General features: G+C 48.3%; 1 protein-coding gene across 3 annotated transcripts in view; it reads left to right on the top strand.

The window, feature by feature from the left end:
* Positions 1-15,932, top strand: part of HDX (highly divergent homeobox) — a 153,587-nt gene that overhangs the window by 121,650 nt on the left and 16,005 nt on the right. For all 3 annotated transcript variants that reach the window (XM_075940764.2, XM_006115323.5, XM_006115321.5), the window contains one exon: positions 11,742-11,821. In XM_075940764.2, coding sequence (XP_075796879.2) covers positions 11,742-11,821 — 80 coding nt within the window. The remainder of the gene's footprint in view (positions 1-11,741; positions 11,822-15,932) is intronic.

Raw genomic sequence — 15,932 nt, 5'->3', positions numbered from 1 at the left:
CGCCCTTCTCCCTCTGGCGTTTCCTCTGCTTCCGCCCGCACCTGGGTCCATGCTGCCTGTAGAGTCGGGTCTTCCCTCTGGTGTGTCAGGAAGTCCCCCTCTTCCACCTCCAGGCGTAGCGGGGGGTTCGGTCCCCCGGCCTCGGGCTCCCCTGAGGTGGGGACCTCTTCCCCTTGGGCTGCCAGAACGGGTTTCTTTTGTCCCGGCCCCGGGCCCTCGTGACCTGTCCCCCATTCCTTTAGCAGGGCGGCCAGCCCGGGCCAGTTTCTCCCTAGCAGCGCTGGGTAGGGGAGTTTGGGGGATATAGCGGCCTGGCAGCGCGCCCGGATCTGCCCATCATCGATCCATACTTGGGCGGTGTCGTACGGGTGTACGTCCCCGTGCACGCATCTCATCCAGATCTGGGGCCCCCGGGTCTGGGAATCGGGGACCAGGTCCTCCCGCACCATGGTTTGGCCGCACCCCGAGTCCACCACCGCCCTTACCCGCTTCCCATTCAGGCTTATTAACCTGGTTACCTGGGCTCTTGACGAAGTGGTCCCGGCCGCCCCGTCCCGTCTTCTCTGCCCGAAGGTACAATCCATCAAGGGGCAATCTTTTTTGAAGTGCCCCTCCTCGCCACACTGGAAGCAGGCTCCCCTCGGGCTAGGGTCTGCCCTCGGGCTGGGTGTCCCGGGATCCCCGCTCGCTCCTGGTTGGTTCTCGCTCCTCCTCGGCGGGTTCCAGACTGGGGCCAGTTTTCGCTCTACCCCCGGGCCCCATGATTGTCTGCGGGCCGGTGGGTCTGCCCGGTGTGAGGTGTCCGCCCCTCCGCTACTGGCCGGGCTGCGTCGAGGCCCCGAGGAAGTAGGAGGGGGGTGTCTTCCCCCCGTTTCCTCCGCTGCCGAAAAGCGCTCCATGAGCGTGACCGCTTCTTCCAGCGACTCCGGCCAGTGCCGGCGAACCCATTTTTGCCCCTCAGCGGGCAGGATCCGGAGGTACTGTTCTAACACTACTTGTTCCACTACCAGCAGCCCGGTCTTGTTGGCAGGTTCCAGCCATCGCATGCCCGCTTCCCTAACCCGCTGCCCCAGCGCCCGCGGGCGCTCCTTCGGGTCATAGCGGGTATCTCGGAATCGCTGTCGGTACGTCTCCGGGGATATGCCCAGCTGGTCCAACACGGCTTCCTTAACTTTGTAATAACACAAAGCGTCCTTGTCTGCCATACTCCTATAGGCCAATTGGGCCGGACCTGTTAGGAAGGGGGCTAGCAAGGTGGCCCAGTGCTCCTGCGGCCACTTCGCGGCGGTAGCCACCCGCTCAAAGGTGACCAAAAATGCTTCTGGATCGTCTTCGGGTCCCAGCTTCGTCAATCGCAGCGGCAGCTGGGCGCCCGGGATGGCGCCACCTTCTCCGTCTCCTGGGGGGCCCGGCTCTGCTCCAGGCGCGGTTCCTTGGGCAGTCACCCCTTCTCTGATTTCTTTCAGCATTTGCCGCTGCTGGTCCTGGAATTGGGTCATCATATCCCGCAACACCTGATTCTGATGCTGCTGTTGCTGCTTCTGGTTGTCCACCAGCCATTCTATGATCTTGTTGACCTCCATCCTGCGTTCGGGGGGGGGGGGGTCAACTGTAAGACGTGGGTGGTCAACACCTGGTTCTCTCCAAACAAACACCCAAACGGATCAGTAGTCCTACTTCCCTTATTTTATGCCCACCACTTTTTTTTTTTTTTTTTTTTTTTGTGTTACCCTACTTCCTAGAGCCCCTTCTTACTCCCGGGGCCCAGGGACCTGGTGCCCACATTCTCCACCACGTGTAAACAGGTTCGTCCCTCAGAGTCCACTAAGAGCTAATCTTATCACAGAGAGTTAAGCCTGGGTAGTCACCATCCAGGCCGGTGGCCCTTTTTATTACGCAAGTTCGCGTTTACACCCGAGCCAGATCGGCCTGTCGGCGGAGTAGGGGGGTTCGGGCCCGCCCCCTCTCCGAACCCCGGCCCAGGGCCCTAAAGGCAGGGACCCGTGGTCCCTCCCTAGCGGATGGGGGAACGCCCCAAAACACACCCGCTCACGGGCTCCACGACCCCGCCCTGGGCCGCTTCCTACTCCACCAGGCCTCCCGGCCCACTTCCCTTGACCTCTCCTGCCTCACCTCTTCCTCCGTCCCTCCTTCCCTTGCTCCGTCCACCGTCCTTCCCTGTACCGTGCCAGCCCCGGGTTTAAATCCCCCGCCGGCTCCTTTCCCCCTCTGCGTCACTTCCCCTGCGACGCCTCCCTGCCACCCTTCCCCCGTGACGTCATACCCCTGCGCCTCCCCGGCCCCTCCCTCTAGGGCCCTGCCGGTCGGCGCCCGCTGCCTCCCGACGCGCTCTCAGTGCGGGGCGCGAGTGCCCCGTCACAAGCCCCTTAATTCGAACTAGTGGGAGGCTAGCCCTCCCCAGCTTTCCCTGGTGGCCACTCTGGCCAACACCAGGGAAACTCGTCTGCCCCCCTCCCGGCCCCGTATCCCTTAACGGGGCACGGGCTGGCTACGGTGCCCGTGCCAGGTGCAAGCCTGCCAGCACCCAGCCAGCAGACCCTGCACCTGGCACGGCTCGAGCCACCCACCTGATGCCCCCCAGGTCTCCCCCTCTTCCCGGGACCAGGCTGGCGGCTCCCGGGAGCTTGCCCGGGACCGCAAGAGGCGGGCACCCGCCTGGGCTAGTGCAGACATCATGGACCTCGTCCACGATCTCCGCACTAGGCACAGGAAAGTGGCCGTCTAGGGCAGGGAGAGCTGCCAGCCTGACCACCCAGGAGCAGGTGTGCAAGAGAATCAAGGGGGTCCACTGAGACCCCCGACCCTGAGCTCTGAGCTTACAATGGCCGTCCTGGGTCAGACCAAAGGTCCATCTAGCCCAGTAGCCTGTGTGCCGACAGCGGCCAAACCTAGGGTGTGTCTAGACTACATGCCTCCTTCGACGGAGGCATGTAGATTAGCCAGATCGGAAGAGGGAAATGAAGCCGCGATTAAAATAATCGCGGCTTCATTTAAATTTAAATGGCTGCCCCGATCTGCCGATCAGCTGTTTGTCGGCAGATCGGGGGAGTCTGGACGCGATGCCCCGACAAAGAAGCCTTTCTTCATCGACACAGGTAAGCCAGGTTTACCTGTGTCGATGAAGAAAGGCTTCTTTGTCGGGGCATCGCGTCCAGACTCCCCCGATCTGCCGACAAACAGCTGATCGGCAGATCGGGGCAGCCATTTAAATTTAAATGAAGCCGCGATTATTTTAATCGCGGCTTCATTTCCCTCTTCCGATCTGGCTAATCTACATGCCTCCGTCGAAGGAGGCATGTAGTCTAGACACACCCCTAGGGACCCTGGAGGGGATGGACCGAAGACAGTGACCAAGCCATTTGTCTCGTGCCATCCCTCTCCAGCCTTCCACAAACCTTGGGCAGGGACACCACTCCTACCCCCTGGCTAATACCACTCCATGGACCCAACCTCCATGACTTGATCTCACTTCCCTTTAAACTCTGTTCTAGTTGTAGCCATCACAGCCTCCTGCAGCAAGGAGTTCCACAGGTTGACTCTTTGCTTTGTGAAGAACAACTTTCTGTTACTAGTTTGAAGCCTGCTACCCATTCCTTTCCTTTGGTGTCCTCTAGTCCTTCTTTATGGGAACTAATGAAGAACTTTTCTGTATGCACCCTTTCCACCCAACTCCTGCTTTTAGAGACCTCTATCCTGTCCCCCCTCTGTCTCCTCTTTTCTAAGCTGAAAAGTCCCAGTCTCTTTAGCCTCTCTTCATATGGGACCTGTTCCCAACCCCTGATCATTTTAGTTGCCCTCCCCTCTCCCACCCTCTCTCTTCCCCTCTCCCACCTCCTTTTCCCAGTCTCCCCCAGTTTTGTTCAATAAAGACAGATTCCATTTTTGAACACAATTGTCCTTTATTTTGTACATCAATAAGAAGGGGGGCTAGGGAAGGGTAAGTGGAAGGAGGTGAGGGAGGAATGGGGCATGAGCCCCCGATGGGCAGGACTGGGCTGGCTCTGCGGGCTTCTGGGGGTGGAAGCTCTCCTGCAGCCCTCCAATTGCCCCCTCTCCCCAGATGGCAGCCTGCGGCAAGTGCAGCCGGGCTGATGGCTGAGTGATGTGATGTGCCCAGTGTCGGTAGTCCGGGCAATCCAAGCCAGGACTGCTTTGCAAGCGGGGCACCTCTGAGAACTGTCTGTCCGGGGTGGGGGTCGGGACCCTTTAAGCACAGCCCTCGGCTAGCCTGAGACAGCATTTCTACGCTCTAAGTCCTCCTCTGATGCCCTGCCGGCACTGCTTTCGGCCATCCTCAAGCCTGGTTCAGGGTCCACTTAATGTAGACATGCTAGTTCGAATTAGCAAAATGCTAATTCGGACTAGTTTTTTAGTCTAGATCCGTTAGTTCGAATTAGCTTAGTTCGAATTAACTAATTCGAACTAAGTTAGTTTGAATTAACATTGTAGTGTAGACATACCCTAAGTGAGTAGTCAAGTACTCGACTACCTAATAAGGCTAAATTTATTGGGTAGTCGAGTTGAGTATTGGACTACTAGCTCCAGCAGAAGCCCTTGTCCACAGGGGACTCAGCAGGGAGCTGGGCCCCCCGTGGACAAGAGCTGCTGCCATGAAGCAGTCCCTGTCTGTGGCCAGCTCAGGCTGCTGTGAACTTAGGCTGCTGGACCCAGTGAGAGCTAGGACCAAGCAGTCCTGGCTCTCACCAATCTTGGACCACTGTGCCTCTGCATTTTAAATGTAGTAAGAGATGCTGGGCCCAAGGGCTCTTACTACATTTAAAATACCGAGGTGCAGTGCTCGCAGATCCAACAGGAGCCAGTACTGCTCAGTCCCTGGTTGCGCCGGCTCTGGGAGCTACCCCAGCTGTGGCTCTTCAGAATGGCCCCCCTTATCAACTAATCGTGTAGTTGATATAAATTGTATTGACTGCACAATTAGCCAAATAGCCGCTCTTAGACATGTCCCTGTGTGTACTCCACTGTAGGTGACATTGTGCCGCTGTGCCATTGATCAGAGGCTTTTAGAGCAATGTACTCATGGGTTGCGCAGGTGTGGTGCTTGGCTCATGGGTCTTTGGTGTCCTGACATTGCGTATGTGCAATACCTCCCACTCCCAGTTCTTTGTCTACTGTCTCTGGGCAGAGACAGAGCTCCGTAGTGTTCCTCGGAGAGCAATTTGTATCTTATAGATAGATAAGTTTCTGATATTTCAGTTGTTCCTTCCCCTCTCCTCCAAAAAAAACTTTTCTGCTTAAAAAAACAGTTTATTTTTCTTCCCCCATTTTTTCCTATAGTTAAATAGGATACTTGGTTCACCACGTTTCAAGCATTGCATGTCTTATAAAGACACTATCCCTATTTCAGATGGACACTTGCAATGTGTCCACTTGGGAAAAACCATGTTCCCCAGAAATGTGCCTGAAGGCAAGGGCGTGAAAAGACAGGGACCTATGCTTAAAACTCATTCTTATGGAGAAGTTCCTTTGTCCTGCTTCAAACTCGGGGCCCAAACCCTACATGGCCCACTCAATGCCTCAACTGGCTGAGAACAAGAAAACTTCAAAAAAGCATGCATCTCTGTTCCCTCAGAAGGCTTCCCCAGCCTCCAGGTGATCTCCAAGCACTTAAGTGTCAGTTGTGCTAGCTACAACAAGGTTAAGCATCTATGACTTGCCTGGGGTCTCGAGCAGCACTCACACTGTTAACACTACTGGTGCACACTGCTTTGGTGTCGAGGTAGAAGGCTTGAAATTGTCTCCCTCCCTTTTAATGGCATTGTCCAACACTGACAGTGCCACACCAACTACACTGTTACCGAAGGTGGCACCCAACACCAATACAGCATGGCAACACCAGCAGCGCGCTAATGACCTTTCCACTTCTGTCTATACCAGACAAGCCTGCGGTACTACCGACAGCTGCAGTACAGCACCCTTCGGCACTGTCCACACCAGCAGTGTAATTCATCCAGCACAGGGACCTACCAGTATCATCTAGTTTTAATCCACCATTTCTCAGCACCAGTCTTTCTCAGGGCACATTAACACTGTACTATCGCTTATCTTCTGCCCAATTTTCAAGTGAGAAAAAGGAGGACTTCAAGGCAGTCTTTTCAACTCTGTATTCCCCTCCCACCAAACCACCAGTTAGTTCGGTACTATCACAATCGAGATCGTCATATGCAAGGCACTTTCCTCCATGGTCTGATCAACCATGGATGGGACTGCCTATGCCTTACCCAGGACACTGGCAATATTGGAGCCCATGGAGACTTTACTATAGACATCACTCCAGCAAACACCATCATAATGTGGTATATGACACCAATCTCCACCTATAGAGGAGCAAGAGGAAACTACTTCCACACACACATAACCAGTGGCCTGGGATACCTTTCCAGAAACCAATTCATCTTCTTCACCAAATGAAGCCATCATGTTGCCCCCTCCTACAACAGTGGATGATTTTACCCATTTTCAGGACCTCCTCAAACGGATAATTGCTAAGCTCAATACTACCCTTCAAGAGGTTACAGAAAATCAGCATGAGCTTCCTGACATCCTGCAATTGGTAACATCTTCCAAGATCATCCTGCCAATTAACTCTGTGGTTATTGGCCCAGCCAAAACCACATGGCAAACACCTGCCACCATAATATGTACCTGCAAAAGAGCAGATAGAAAATATGTCCCATCCATATTTTCTTTTCACACATCCTGCTTCAAACTCCCTGTTTGTGGAAGCTGCTCATCAAAAGAGCAAGCAGCAATGTTACTGGTCTACTCTTTCAGACCATGACAGTAAGAGAGTAGACCTCTTTGGCTGAAAAGTTTGTTTCTTCCACCCTGCAATTTAGAATGGTTAATTATGCAGCCCTCCTTAGTAAATACAATCACGAAAAATTACTCCAAATTCGGCGACAAACACCAACACCTAAATGCAGACAGTACAGATATCAGCCATATCCCAGACCACAGTATCCCACGTTACTCACTCTCTCCACCTCAATCACTTTAAACTATTCAGTCACCAACTATTCAATCGCCATCTCTTCACATTACATGACAATTGGCATGCAATCACCTAAGATAAATGGATGTAGCAAACAATATGATTTGGTTGCATCATCCCCTTCATAGCAATATTCCTAACCACCCAACCCATCCTTCTTCAGGGGCCTATTACTCTCATGACCTATTACTCCACTAAGAAGTCTAACATCTTCTCCAACTGGGGGCCATTGAACCCATTCCAACCGAATACAAAGGGAAAAGGTTCTGTTCTCATTATTTTCTCACAGAAAAGAAAAACAGGGGATGGTGCCTAATTCTTGATCTCAGAGCTCTCGACAAATATGTAAAAAAGCAGAAATTCAAAATAGTGACCCTCACAACCATTATCACAGCACAGGAGCAGTGAGATTGGTTTCCTTCCCTCAAGACACATTTCCATGTTTCCATACACCCAGCTCATAGATGTTTTCTCTGGTTTGTCCTAGGTCACAATCACTACCAGTACAAAATCTTACCTTTTGGTCTCTCTGTGGCACCAAGAGTCTTTTCCGAAATCCTGGCGGTAGTGACTACACACTTCAGAAAGAAGAGCATCATTATTTTTCCCTTACATGGACAACTACCCTCTGAAAGCACATTGCATGCAGGACTTGCAACAAAGCACCCTTATCACCCTGATATATCTTCTTCCTTGGCCTACAAATAAACAAAATCAGCACTCATTGCCACACAACAGATACAATTCATAGGAGCTCACCACATTGCAATAACCATAACCGCGTCTCTCCCACTCAGATTCGGCAACATCGAAGCACTGGTAAACAAGCTGCAGGTCATACCACAGGTGACTGCCCACAACTGTCTCCAACTACTCGGACACATGGCCACCTGCAAAGTGGTTGTCCCCATTGAATTTTCCCAAATGCATCCCTCTTTATGTAATACTTCCAGGGATGGCTGAATACAGTTTACAGGTTGAACATACACTCTCTCACCAAACTCCTTTCTTTCCCTCCTCTGGTCAAACACTCCCTCACATGGTGGACACTCGCTTGCAGCCTTTGCTTAACAATCCCATTCACATGACAAGATGCCTCCGTGATTACCACCACAGACACCTCCCTTACTGGATGGGGAGCACACCTTGGGGACCATACTGCTCAAGATCTGTGGTACACCACCAATAGATTACTATGCATAAATGTACTTGAGTTCTGGACAATTATATACGCCTGCAGCCAGTTTCTTCCTCTCATGAACAACAAGCATGTCAGAGTCTACACCGATAACGTAGCCTCCATGTTCTATATCCGGGTTGGGGAACCTTTTTTGGGTCAGGAGCCATATCTCAAACCACAGTATCCCACATTACTCACTCTCTCTTCAGTGGAGCTAGGTAGAGCTAAGTGGAGCCCTGAATCTCAGGGACCGGATCCAGACAAGCCCGGAGCCACATCTGGGCCTTAGGTTCCCCACCTGTGCTCTATATGAACAGGCAAAGGGAGCTCAATCCCACACCCTCTGCACAGAATCCATGAGACTCCAGAATTGGTGTCTCCAGCACAAAATAACAATATCTACCTTTCACTTTCTAGGGGTCCTCAATGCTACTGCAGATGCACGCTGCAGATCTCTTCCTCAGGAGCATGAATGGGAGATAAATGACAATGTTATCAACCCAATATTTGATTTGTGATGTTACCCCAAGATCGATCTTTTCGCCACTTAAAACAACAAGAAGTGCCCAGATTTCCGCTCCAGAGCCAGATAGGCAAACACTGTCTGGGGAATGCACTACTAATTAAATGGGATCATAGTCTCCTATACACTTTCCCATCAATACCACTCGCCAGCAGAGTCTTGCAAAAAATACAAAAGCACAGACCTACAGTCACATTCATTGCCCCTTCATGGCCCTGGCAACCATGGTACCCCTTCCTCACCATGATGTTCAACTTTCCAGCACTCACTTTTCCATCTAACCACAATCTCCTGTCACAACTCAGAACATAAGCACAGCACTCCAGCCTTCACATGCTACTTCTCAAAGCTTGGTACCTCAGTGGTTCTCTGCTCAGGAACTAGATTGTTCACAAATTGTTCAAGCATTGTTACTCCATAACAGAGTTCAGACCACTTGCAAAACCTGCATGCAGAAATGGAAAAGATTCTCCCATTGGTGCTCTGACAGATACATCCCACCAGCTTCTGCATCCCTCCCAAGAGTCTTTGATTACCTTTTATATCTTAAAAAACAATGAATGGTGCTGCAACAACTTAGAGACTAACAAAAGTTGTAGATGGTATCATGATTTTTTTGTGAGCACAACCCACTTTTTCAGATGAATGGAGCTAAGAAGTCCAGGGTGCAAATAAATAGCAGAGAAAGAGAGGGAATTAGGGAGGAAAGTGAAGGAAAAAAATAGGGACAAAATTGTCAATTAGAGTGCCCATGCTAAATAAGGCTAATAGTGTGGGCTGTAAATACCCAGTACTTGGCTTTTTATGTCACTAGGGTGTGGAATGGCCCATCCAGGCCAGGTCTTTGTTCAAGGCTTGATTACAGGTGTCACATTTGTAAATGAAACCAAGTTCTGCAGCTTCTCGACAAAGGGGTGCAGACTGACAGAGGGTGCTATAGCTATCATGAACTGAACAGAAGTATGCCAGACAACTCTCCAACACCAGACTCTACAAGCTTCTCTCCTCTGATCCCACTAGATAAAAATAGATGATACTTCTATATTTGCACATTCAGTAACAAAGGGTATGTCTACACTACCACCCTAGTTCGAACTAGGGTGGTTAATGTAGGCATCCGAAGTTGCAAATGAAGCCCGGGATTTGAATTTCCCGGGCTTCATTTGCATCTTGCCAGGCGCCGCCATTTTTAAATCCCCGCTAGTTCAGACTCCGTGCCCGCGGCTACACGCGGCACGGACTAGGTAGATCGGATTAGGCTTCCTATTCCGAACTGCCGGTACACCTCGTTCCACGAGGAGTAACGGTAGTTCAGAATAGGAAGCCTAATCCAAACTACCTACTCCGTGCCATGTGTAACCGCGGGCACGGAGTCCCAACTAGCGGGGATTTAAAAATGGCGGCGCCTGGCAAGATGCAAATGAAGCCCGGGAAATTCAAATCCCGGGCTTCATTTGCAACTTCGGATGCCTACATTAACCACCCTAGTTCGAACTAGGGTGGTAGTGTAGACATACCCAAAGAAAATCCTCTATCCTGAGATTAAACAACCGGCTGAACCTTCCCCTCATTCTCAATTCTCTAACTTACCAATCTTTCAAACCAGTGGCAATCACCAGTTCCCCCTTGCATCTGTCAATGAAAACAATATCTCTAAGTAGCTATTCCATCCACCAGACGAGTGGGGGAAATAGCAGCATTCATGCCAGGACTATCATACACAACATTATTTAAGGACAAAGCTTCCTTCCACACACATCCCAAATTCCTACCAAAAATGTATTCATCCTATCATAATAACCAAACCATCCACCTTCGGACTTTCTTTCCAGGACCACATACCAATGCATTTGAATCCACACTGTACATGCTTGACGTGTGCTGAACACTACAGTCCTCCACAGGACAAAGCCCTTTAGATTCTTTCCTAAATTATTCAGATCAGTAGCAGACCATAATAAATGCAAAACCATCTCTGTGCAGAGGCTTTCACACTGGATATTGGATGGCATCCGATTATGCTATTAGCACAACAAAGTCAACGCTCCTACCTCTGTTCAAGCATGCTCCATGAGAGCATTATCCACATCCATAGTGTTTCTATGTAAGGTTCAGATTACGGACATCTGCAGAACTGCCACATGGGGCTCTGAGCATACTTTTATAAAACACTATACGCTCACTCAAGGTCCGCTCTTGTACATCAGCATAGATAAAGCTGATTTATCCACATTTTTTACTGGATTGGAAGTCCCTATCTCTTTAATACATACCGTTTTACAGTCACCGACAGTGGAACACCCACAGGGACATCTCTCACAGAAGAACGTTTGAGAAGATTACTCACTTGTGCAGTAACATGTTCTTTGAGATGAGTGTCCCTGTGGTAGCTCTACTACCAACTCTTTTCACCTCTACATTAGTATTTTGGTGTGGTCTCTGTTATAGAGAAGGAACTGAGAAGGAATGTAATGTCAGGGCGCTAAAGTCTCATGAGCCAGGTACCGTGCCTGCACGGCTCATGATGACACTGTTCTAAAAGCCTCCAATTGATGGTGCACCAACATCTACATTGGAGGTGCACCAACATCTACATTGGAGCATCCACAGGGACACTCATCTCGAAGAACATCAGTTACTGCACCAGTGAGTAACCTCATACATATACTTCTAAACTTTTAGGCTGGGATTTTCAAAGCCTAAGGGAGTTTGACACTCAGTGGGTGTTGGGTGTCAAACTAGCTTCAAGTAGTGAGATGTTGTAGAAGATTAACTGACAGAAATAACTTCTAGCTTCTCAGGCAGAGATTGGTATAAATGTGATTTGAAATGTTTGTGTCAAACATTAATGGTATGCAGTCTTTTTAATTACTAATAAACTTTGTCTTCTAAGTCATAGAAGACATCATCACATAAATATATCTTAAAGGAAGTCCATGAAAAAGCATTAGGGTACTAAAGTTAAACTTCTGAGAGAGATATTAATAGTCTATTTATTTCTGCAGAAGAAACCAGTGAAGTTATTCAAAATGAAGAAATTGGTCACAAAGAAGAGGACCAAAATACATTATCTGCAGATAATGTGGTATGTACTTTTTCCATATCCTACCCATTTCACCTTCTTACTATACACACTGGCTGTGTCTAGACTGCATCCCTTTTCCGTAAAAGGGATGCAAATTAGACACATCGCAATTGCAAATGAAGCAGGGATTTAAATCCCCCCTGCTTCATTTGCATAAACATGGCTGCTGCTTTTTTGTGGCTCGGAGCTTTGCCGGAAAAAAGCGCCAGTTTAGACGCGGATCTTTCGGAAAATAAAGCCTTTTCCAAAAGATCCCTTATTCCTCTTAAAATAAGGAACTGAAGGATCTTTCGGAAAAGGCTTTATTTTCTGAAAGATCCGCGTCTAGACTGGTACTTTTTTCTGGCAAAGCTCTGAGCTGGAAAAAAGCGGCAGCCATGTTTATGCAAATGAAGCGGGGGGATTTAAATCCCCACTTCATTTGCAACTGCCATGTGTCTAATTTACATCCCTTTTACGGAAAAGGGATGCAGTCTAGACACAGCCACTGTCTTCCAAAGACAGTGCTTCTAAGCTAGTGAAGATTTCAGTTTCATGTTCTGTTAAAAAGAACCCCTTTTTATAACTTGAACACTAAAAAAAAGTAGTTATTGATAGAATTGTGCATATTCAGGTGAAAAATTTAAAAATATTTCCATATAATTTAATGAGTAGAAATCTTGTGTTTTAGGAGGCTACTTAGCGAAAATGCATTACTATAATCTAGTCTCTCCTCTCCAAAGTCCTGAGTAAATCTTCCATTCTACTCTGCTCGGGAACATTATCACATATGGAAATGCTGAAAGAAAGTTTTGCTTCACTTAGTTTTGTTGTAATAGCAAGGCCTCAGGCTGGAATGGTTAGGCTCTGATTCTGCAAGGAACTTCTGAGTGGTTACAGAGCTCATCCCAGTATTTGGTAGCAGCTAGCCTGAGATGTTTTGTGAACCTTAGAGGCTAGATACTTCAGATACCATGGTATATGTGTAATGCATGACAGTATGAAGGTAAATTCCCCATTGAATAATTAAGTACAACTTTTCATTGACTACAGGTTGGACTTCCTTAGTCCAGCACCCTTGGGACCTAACCAGTTCCGAATGAGATCAGGGAAGATCAGTTCCAGCCCCTCTGCTGATGGACTCCAGGCTCTCCCAGGGTCCATCAGCAGACCCGGCTGGCTCTCTTCCAGGTTTCACATCCCCACCTGGCTCCACTACCAGCTCGGCCACTGGTCCATCTCCTCTCCTGGCCACTGGCTAGGGTTTACTGCTGGTTTGGCACCAGGCGGGGACCACTGCTGCTCCAACCCCCCACCTCAGGGCTCCTCACTCCCAGCCAGGTATCACTGCCAGTCCAGCCCCAGCTGCCAGGCTCTGTGTCCTGTCTGTGCTTCACTTCTGGTCTGGCCCCACTGCTGGGTTCCATGCTTCTGTTGCTGGCTCGGGCACTGGCCACTAGACTCCATGACCCAGTGCCAGACTCCCGGCTCTTTTCCAGCTATCTGCCCCTGATTCCACTTGCAGACACTGGATTCCTAGCCACTGGCAGTCTCTAGTCCAGAGTTCTCTGGTCTGGCAACATTTGTGGTCCTGCTGGATCATGGATATTACCAGACCAGAGAGTCAGACCAGAAAGGTTCAACCTATACTAGGATAGCATTATTTTTGCCATTGAAGTGCCAGTGCTGATGCCACTACTTTGGTCCATATGCTTTTTCTATTTTTTTATTTTTAATTCTGTCAAGTAGTAAGATGTTTATCTGGTTGTTTTTACCCAATACTGTGAAAAAATAGGGTTTTCAAACAATCTAATTAAGAATGTAAAAGCCTGTGTAAATCCTGTGTTTAAACATACATTCTTAGAATCACAATACAAAATTATCACTGCATTTCATGTTGAAAAATATTTATTTTGACAGTATATAGCACTTATGTGGCACTTTTACATTTTGTTACATTTTTGAGAAAAAACTCAGGGAGGTGAGTTGATACTGAAAGCGTGTTATGACAGAACAAAGTGTGCCATTTTATAGTGCCCATGAAGTAGTTTTAATTTTATTCATATTTAAATTAGATTTCCAACAGATGGAATTAATATAAATCTGTTTATGATGGGAGCCTGGCTTTCTTTCCAATACATCAGAGAGAGAAACTGCAAACAGCTTCCTGAATCTATATATTTCTACTCTTTTTGGGAGGGTGAAGTATGTGAAGAAAGTAATGGTGTTAGTGCCAATTTTGTTCTGTTATCTTAATCAGTATTTAATCTTGTGAAAAAGCAAAAAGTCACGTGACACCTTAAAGACTAGCAGATTTATTTGGGCACAACATTTCATGGGTTAAAAATCACTTTGTCAGATAAGCTTATACCCAGATAAATTTACTAGTCTTTAAGGTGCTGCAGGATTCCTCATTGTTTTTGCAGATCCAGACTAACAGAGCTACTCCCTCTGAGATTTAATCTGTGAGATAAGGTATAAACTTAAGCAATTGTATTGCTGTTTAATAAAAATGGAGTGTTTAAATTGTTTTCAAGGCTATAAAATTAACAATCAGATTAAAAGGGAGTAGTTTACAGAATTTAGGGAGAATTTTTTAATTTTTATGGTTAAACGTAAATATCTTAGAATGTGTGAGATCTCCATAGTTGTCATGATTGAGTTTCTATTAGAAACCCTGCTTCTTCCCCAATCTGAATTTCATAAACAAAGGAATGTTGGCTTCAGGATTGATAGCTTAGAGTGCAAAGTTATTAAGATCAGTTTTGGGGGAAAAAGTTAAGTTCTTCGAGAGGTCCCTGTGGATGCTCCACACTGGGTCTTGTACCGTCCCAGCACCTGGATAGGAGATTTTGAAATAGTCTCTGTGGGGGCCACACATGCGCAGCACCAAGCGGTGCATGCTTTCCAGTAGGCACTGCGCATGCACGGCCTACACCTTCCAGTTGCTTCTCAACCACCCTTGGCCTTAGACAGAGCTTCCCAGTTCCCTGTTTTTTCAACGATTCTACAATAGTTTAGATAGTTTATAGTTAGTTTCTTGTTATTCTAAACTGTTGGACTTTGCGGACGACATCCCTGAGGCAAAGAGACCCCAATTTATGTCCATTGTGGCTGAGGGACACATTATTTTTCGGGCAGCCCTCCATGCTGTGCTCGGTGCTGCAGACACAGTGGCTAGAACTACTGCCACTGCGGTTATGAACCAGGTCATCCTGGTTCTCCCCTGCTACATTTCCACGAAATACAAGCCATCATTGAAGATTTGCCCTTTGACGGGCAAAAACTCTTTGCCAGCAAAATCAGTGGTGTCCTTAATACAATGTATGGATGCCCTATGCACCCAGGCTAACAGACATAGACAGTACCATTACCAATCTTATCAACAACCTCAGTACCCTTCTTACTTCAATCAATGCTCAGACTCCAATCCGAATAGGAACCGTCTTCAGCCCCAGAGACACCAAAAGTCATCAGGTTTGGCCCCTCAACTGCCATTGGCCAACAAGCAAATTTGAGGCTTTTGTCAAGGGCCTTAAAGACCTCCCAGAAGTTTCAATACTGCCAGTGACCACACACATGTTCCAAAACCCTCTCCACCAATTCTATCACCAGTGGGCCACTATCACCACAGACAGATGGGTGCTCAACATCATCCTATCGGGATACACCATTCCCTTCCTCTCCAAGCCTCCTACCCACCCTCCCATCCTGTCCTTCTTCAGGGACCCTTGTCACAAGACTTTGTTATGTCAAGAGCTGATACATTTTCTAGATCTCTGAAAAACGTCCCAGAAAAATACAGGGGATCAGGTTTCTATTCCCGTTACTTCCTAACTCTAAAGTAGTCAGGGATATAGTGACCAACTGAGGTCTCCGCAGCCTCAACAGATTTGTCAAGACACAACACTTTCGCGTGGTCACTTATCCTGGTGTTGCAACAAAAGGGCTGGTATTCAGCCCTCGACCTGCAGGACGAATATTTCTATATTCTCATACACCCGGCTCACAGAAGGTTCTTAAGTCTCACGGTAGGCCCACATCACTACCAATATCGGGTCCTTCTGTTTGGCCCATCTACATCCCCTTGAGTCATCTCCAAGGTGCTGCTGTGGCCATGGCACACCTTCAC

This window comes from Pelodiscus sinensis, chromosome 13, assembly GCF_052426305.1.
Source record: "Pelodiscus sinensis isolate ZL-2025 chromosome 13, ASM5242630v1, whole genome shotgun sequence".
NCBI classification, from domain to species: domain Eukaryota; kingdom Metazoa; phylum Chordata; order Testudines; family Trionychidae; genus Pelodiscus; species Pelodiscus sinensis.
Note: the sequence above shows the minus strand (reverse complement) of the source record. Positions and strands in the feature narration are given on the sequence as shown.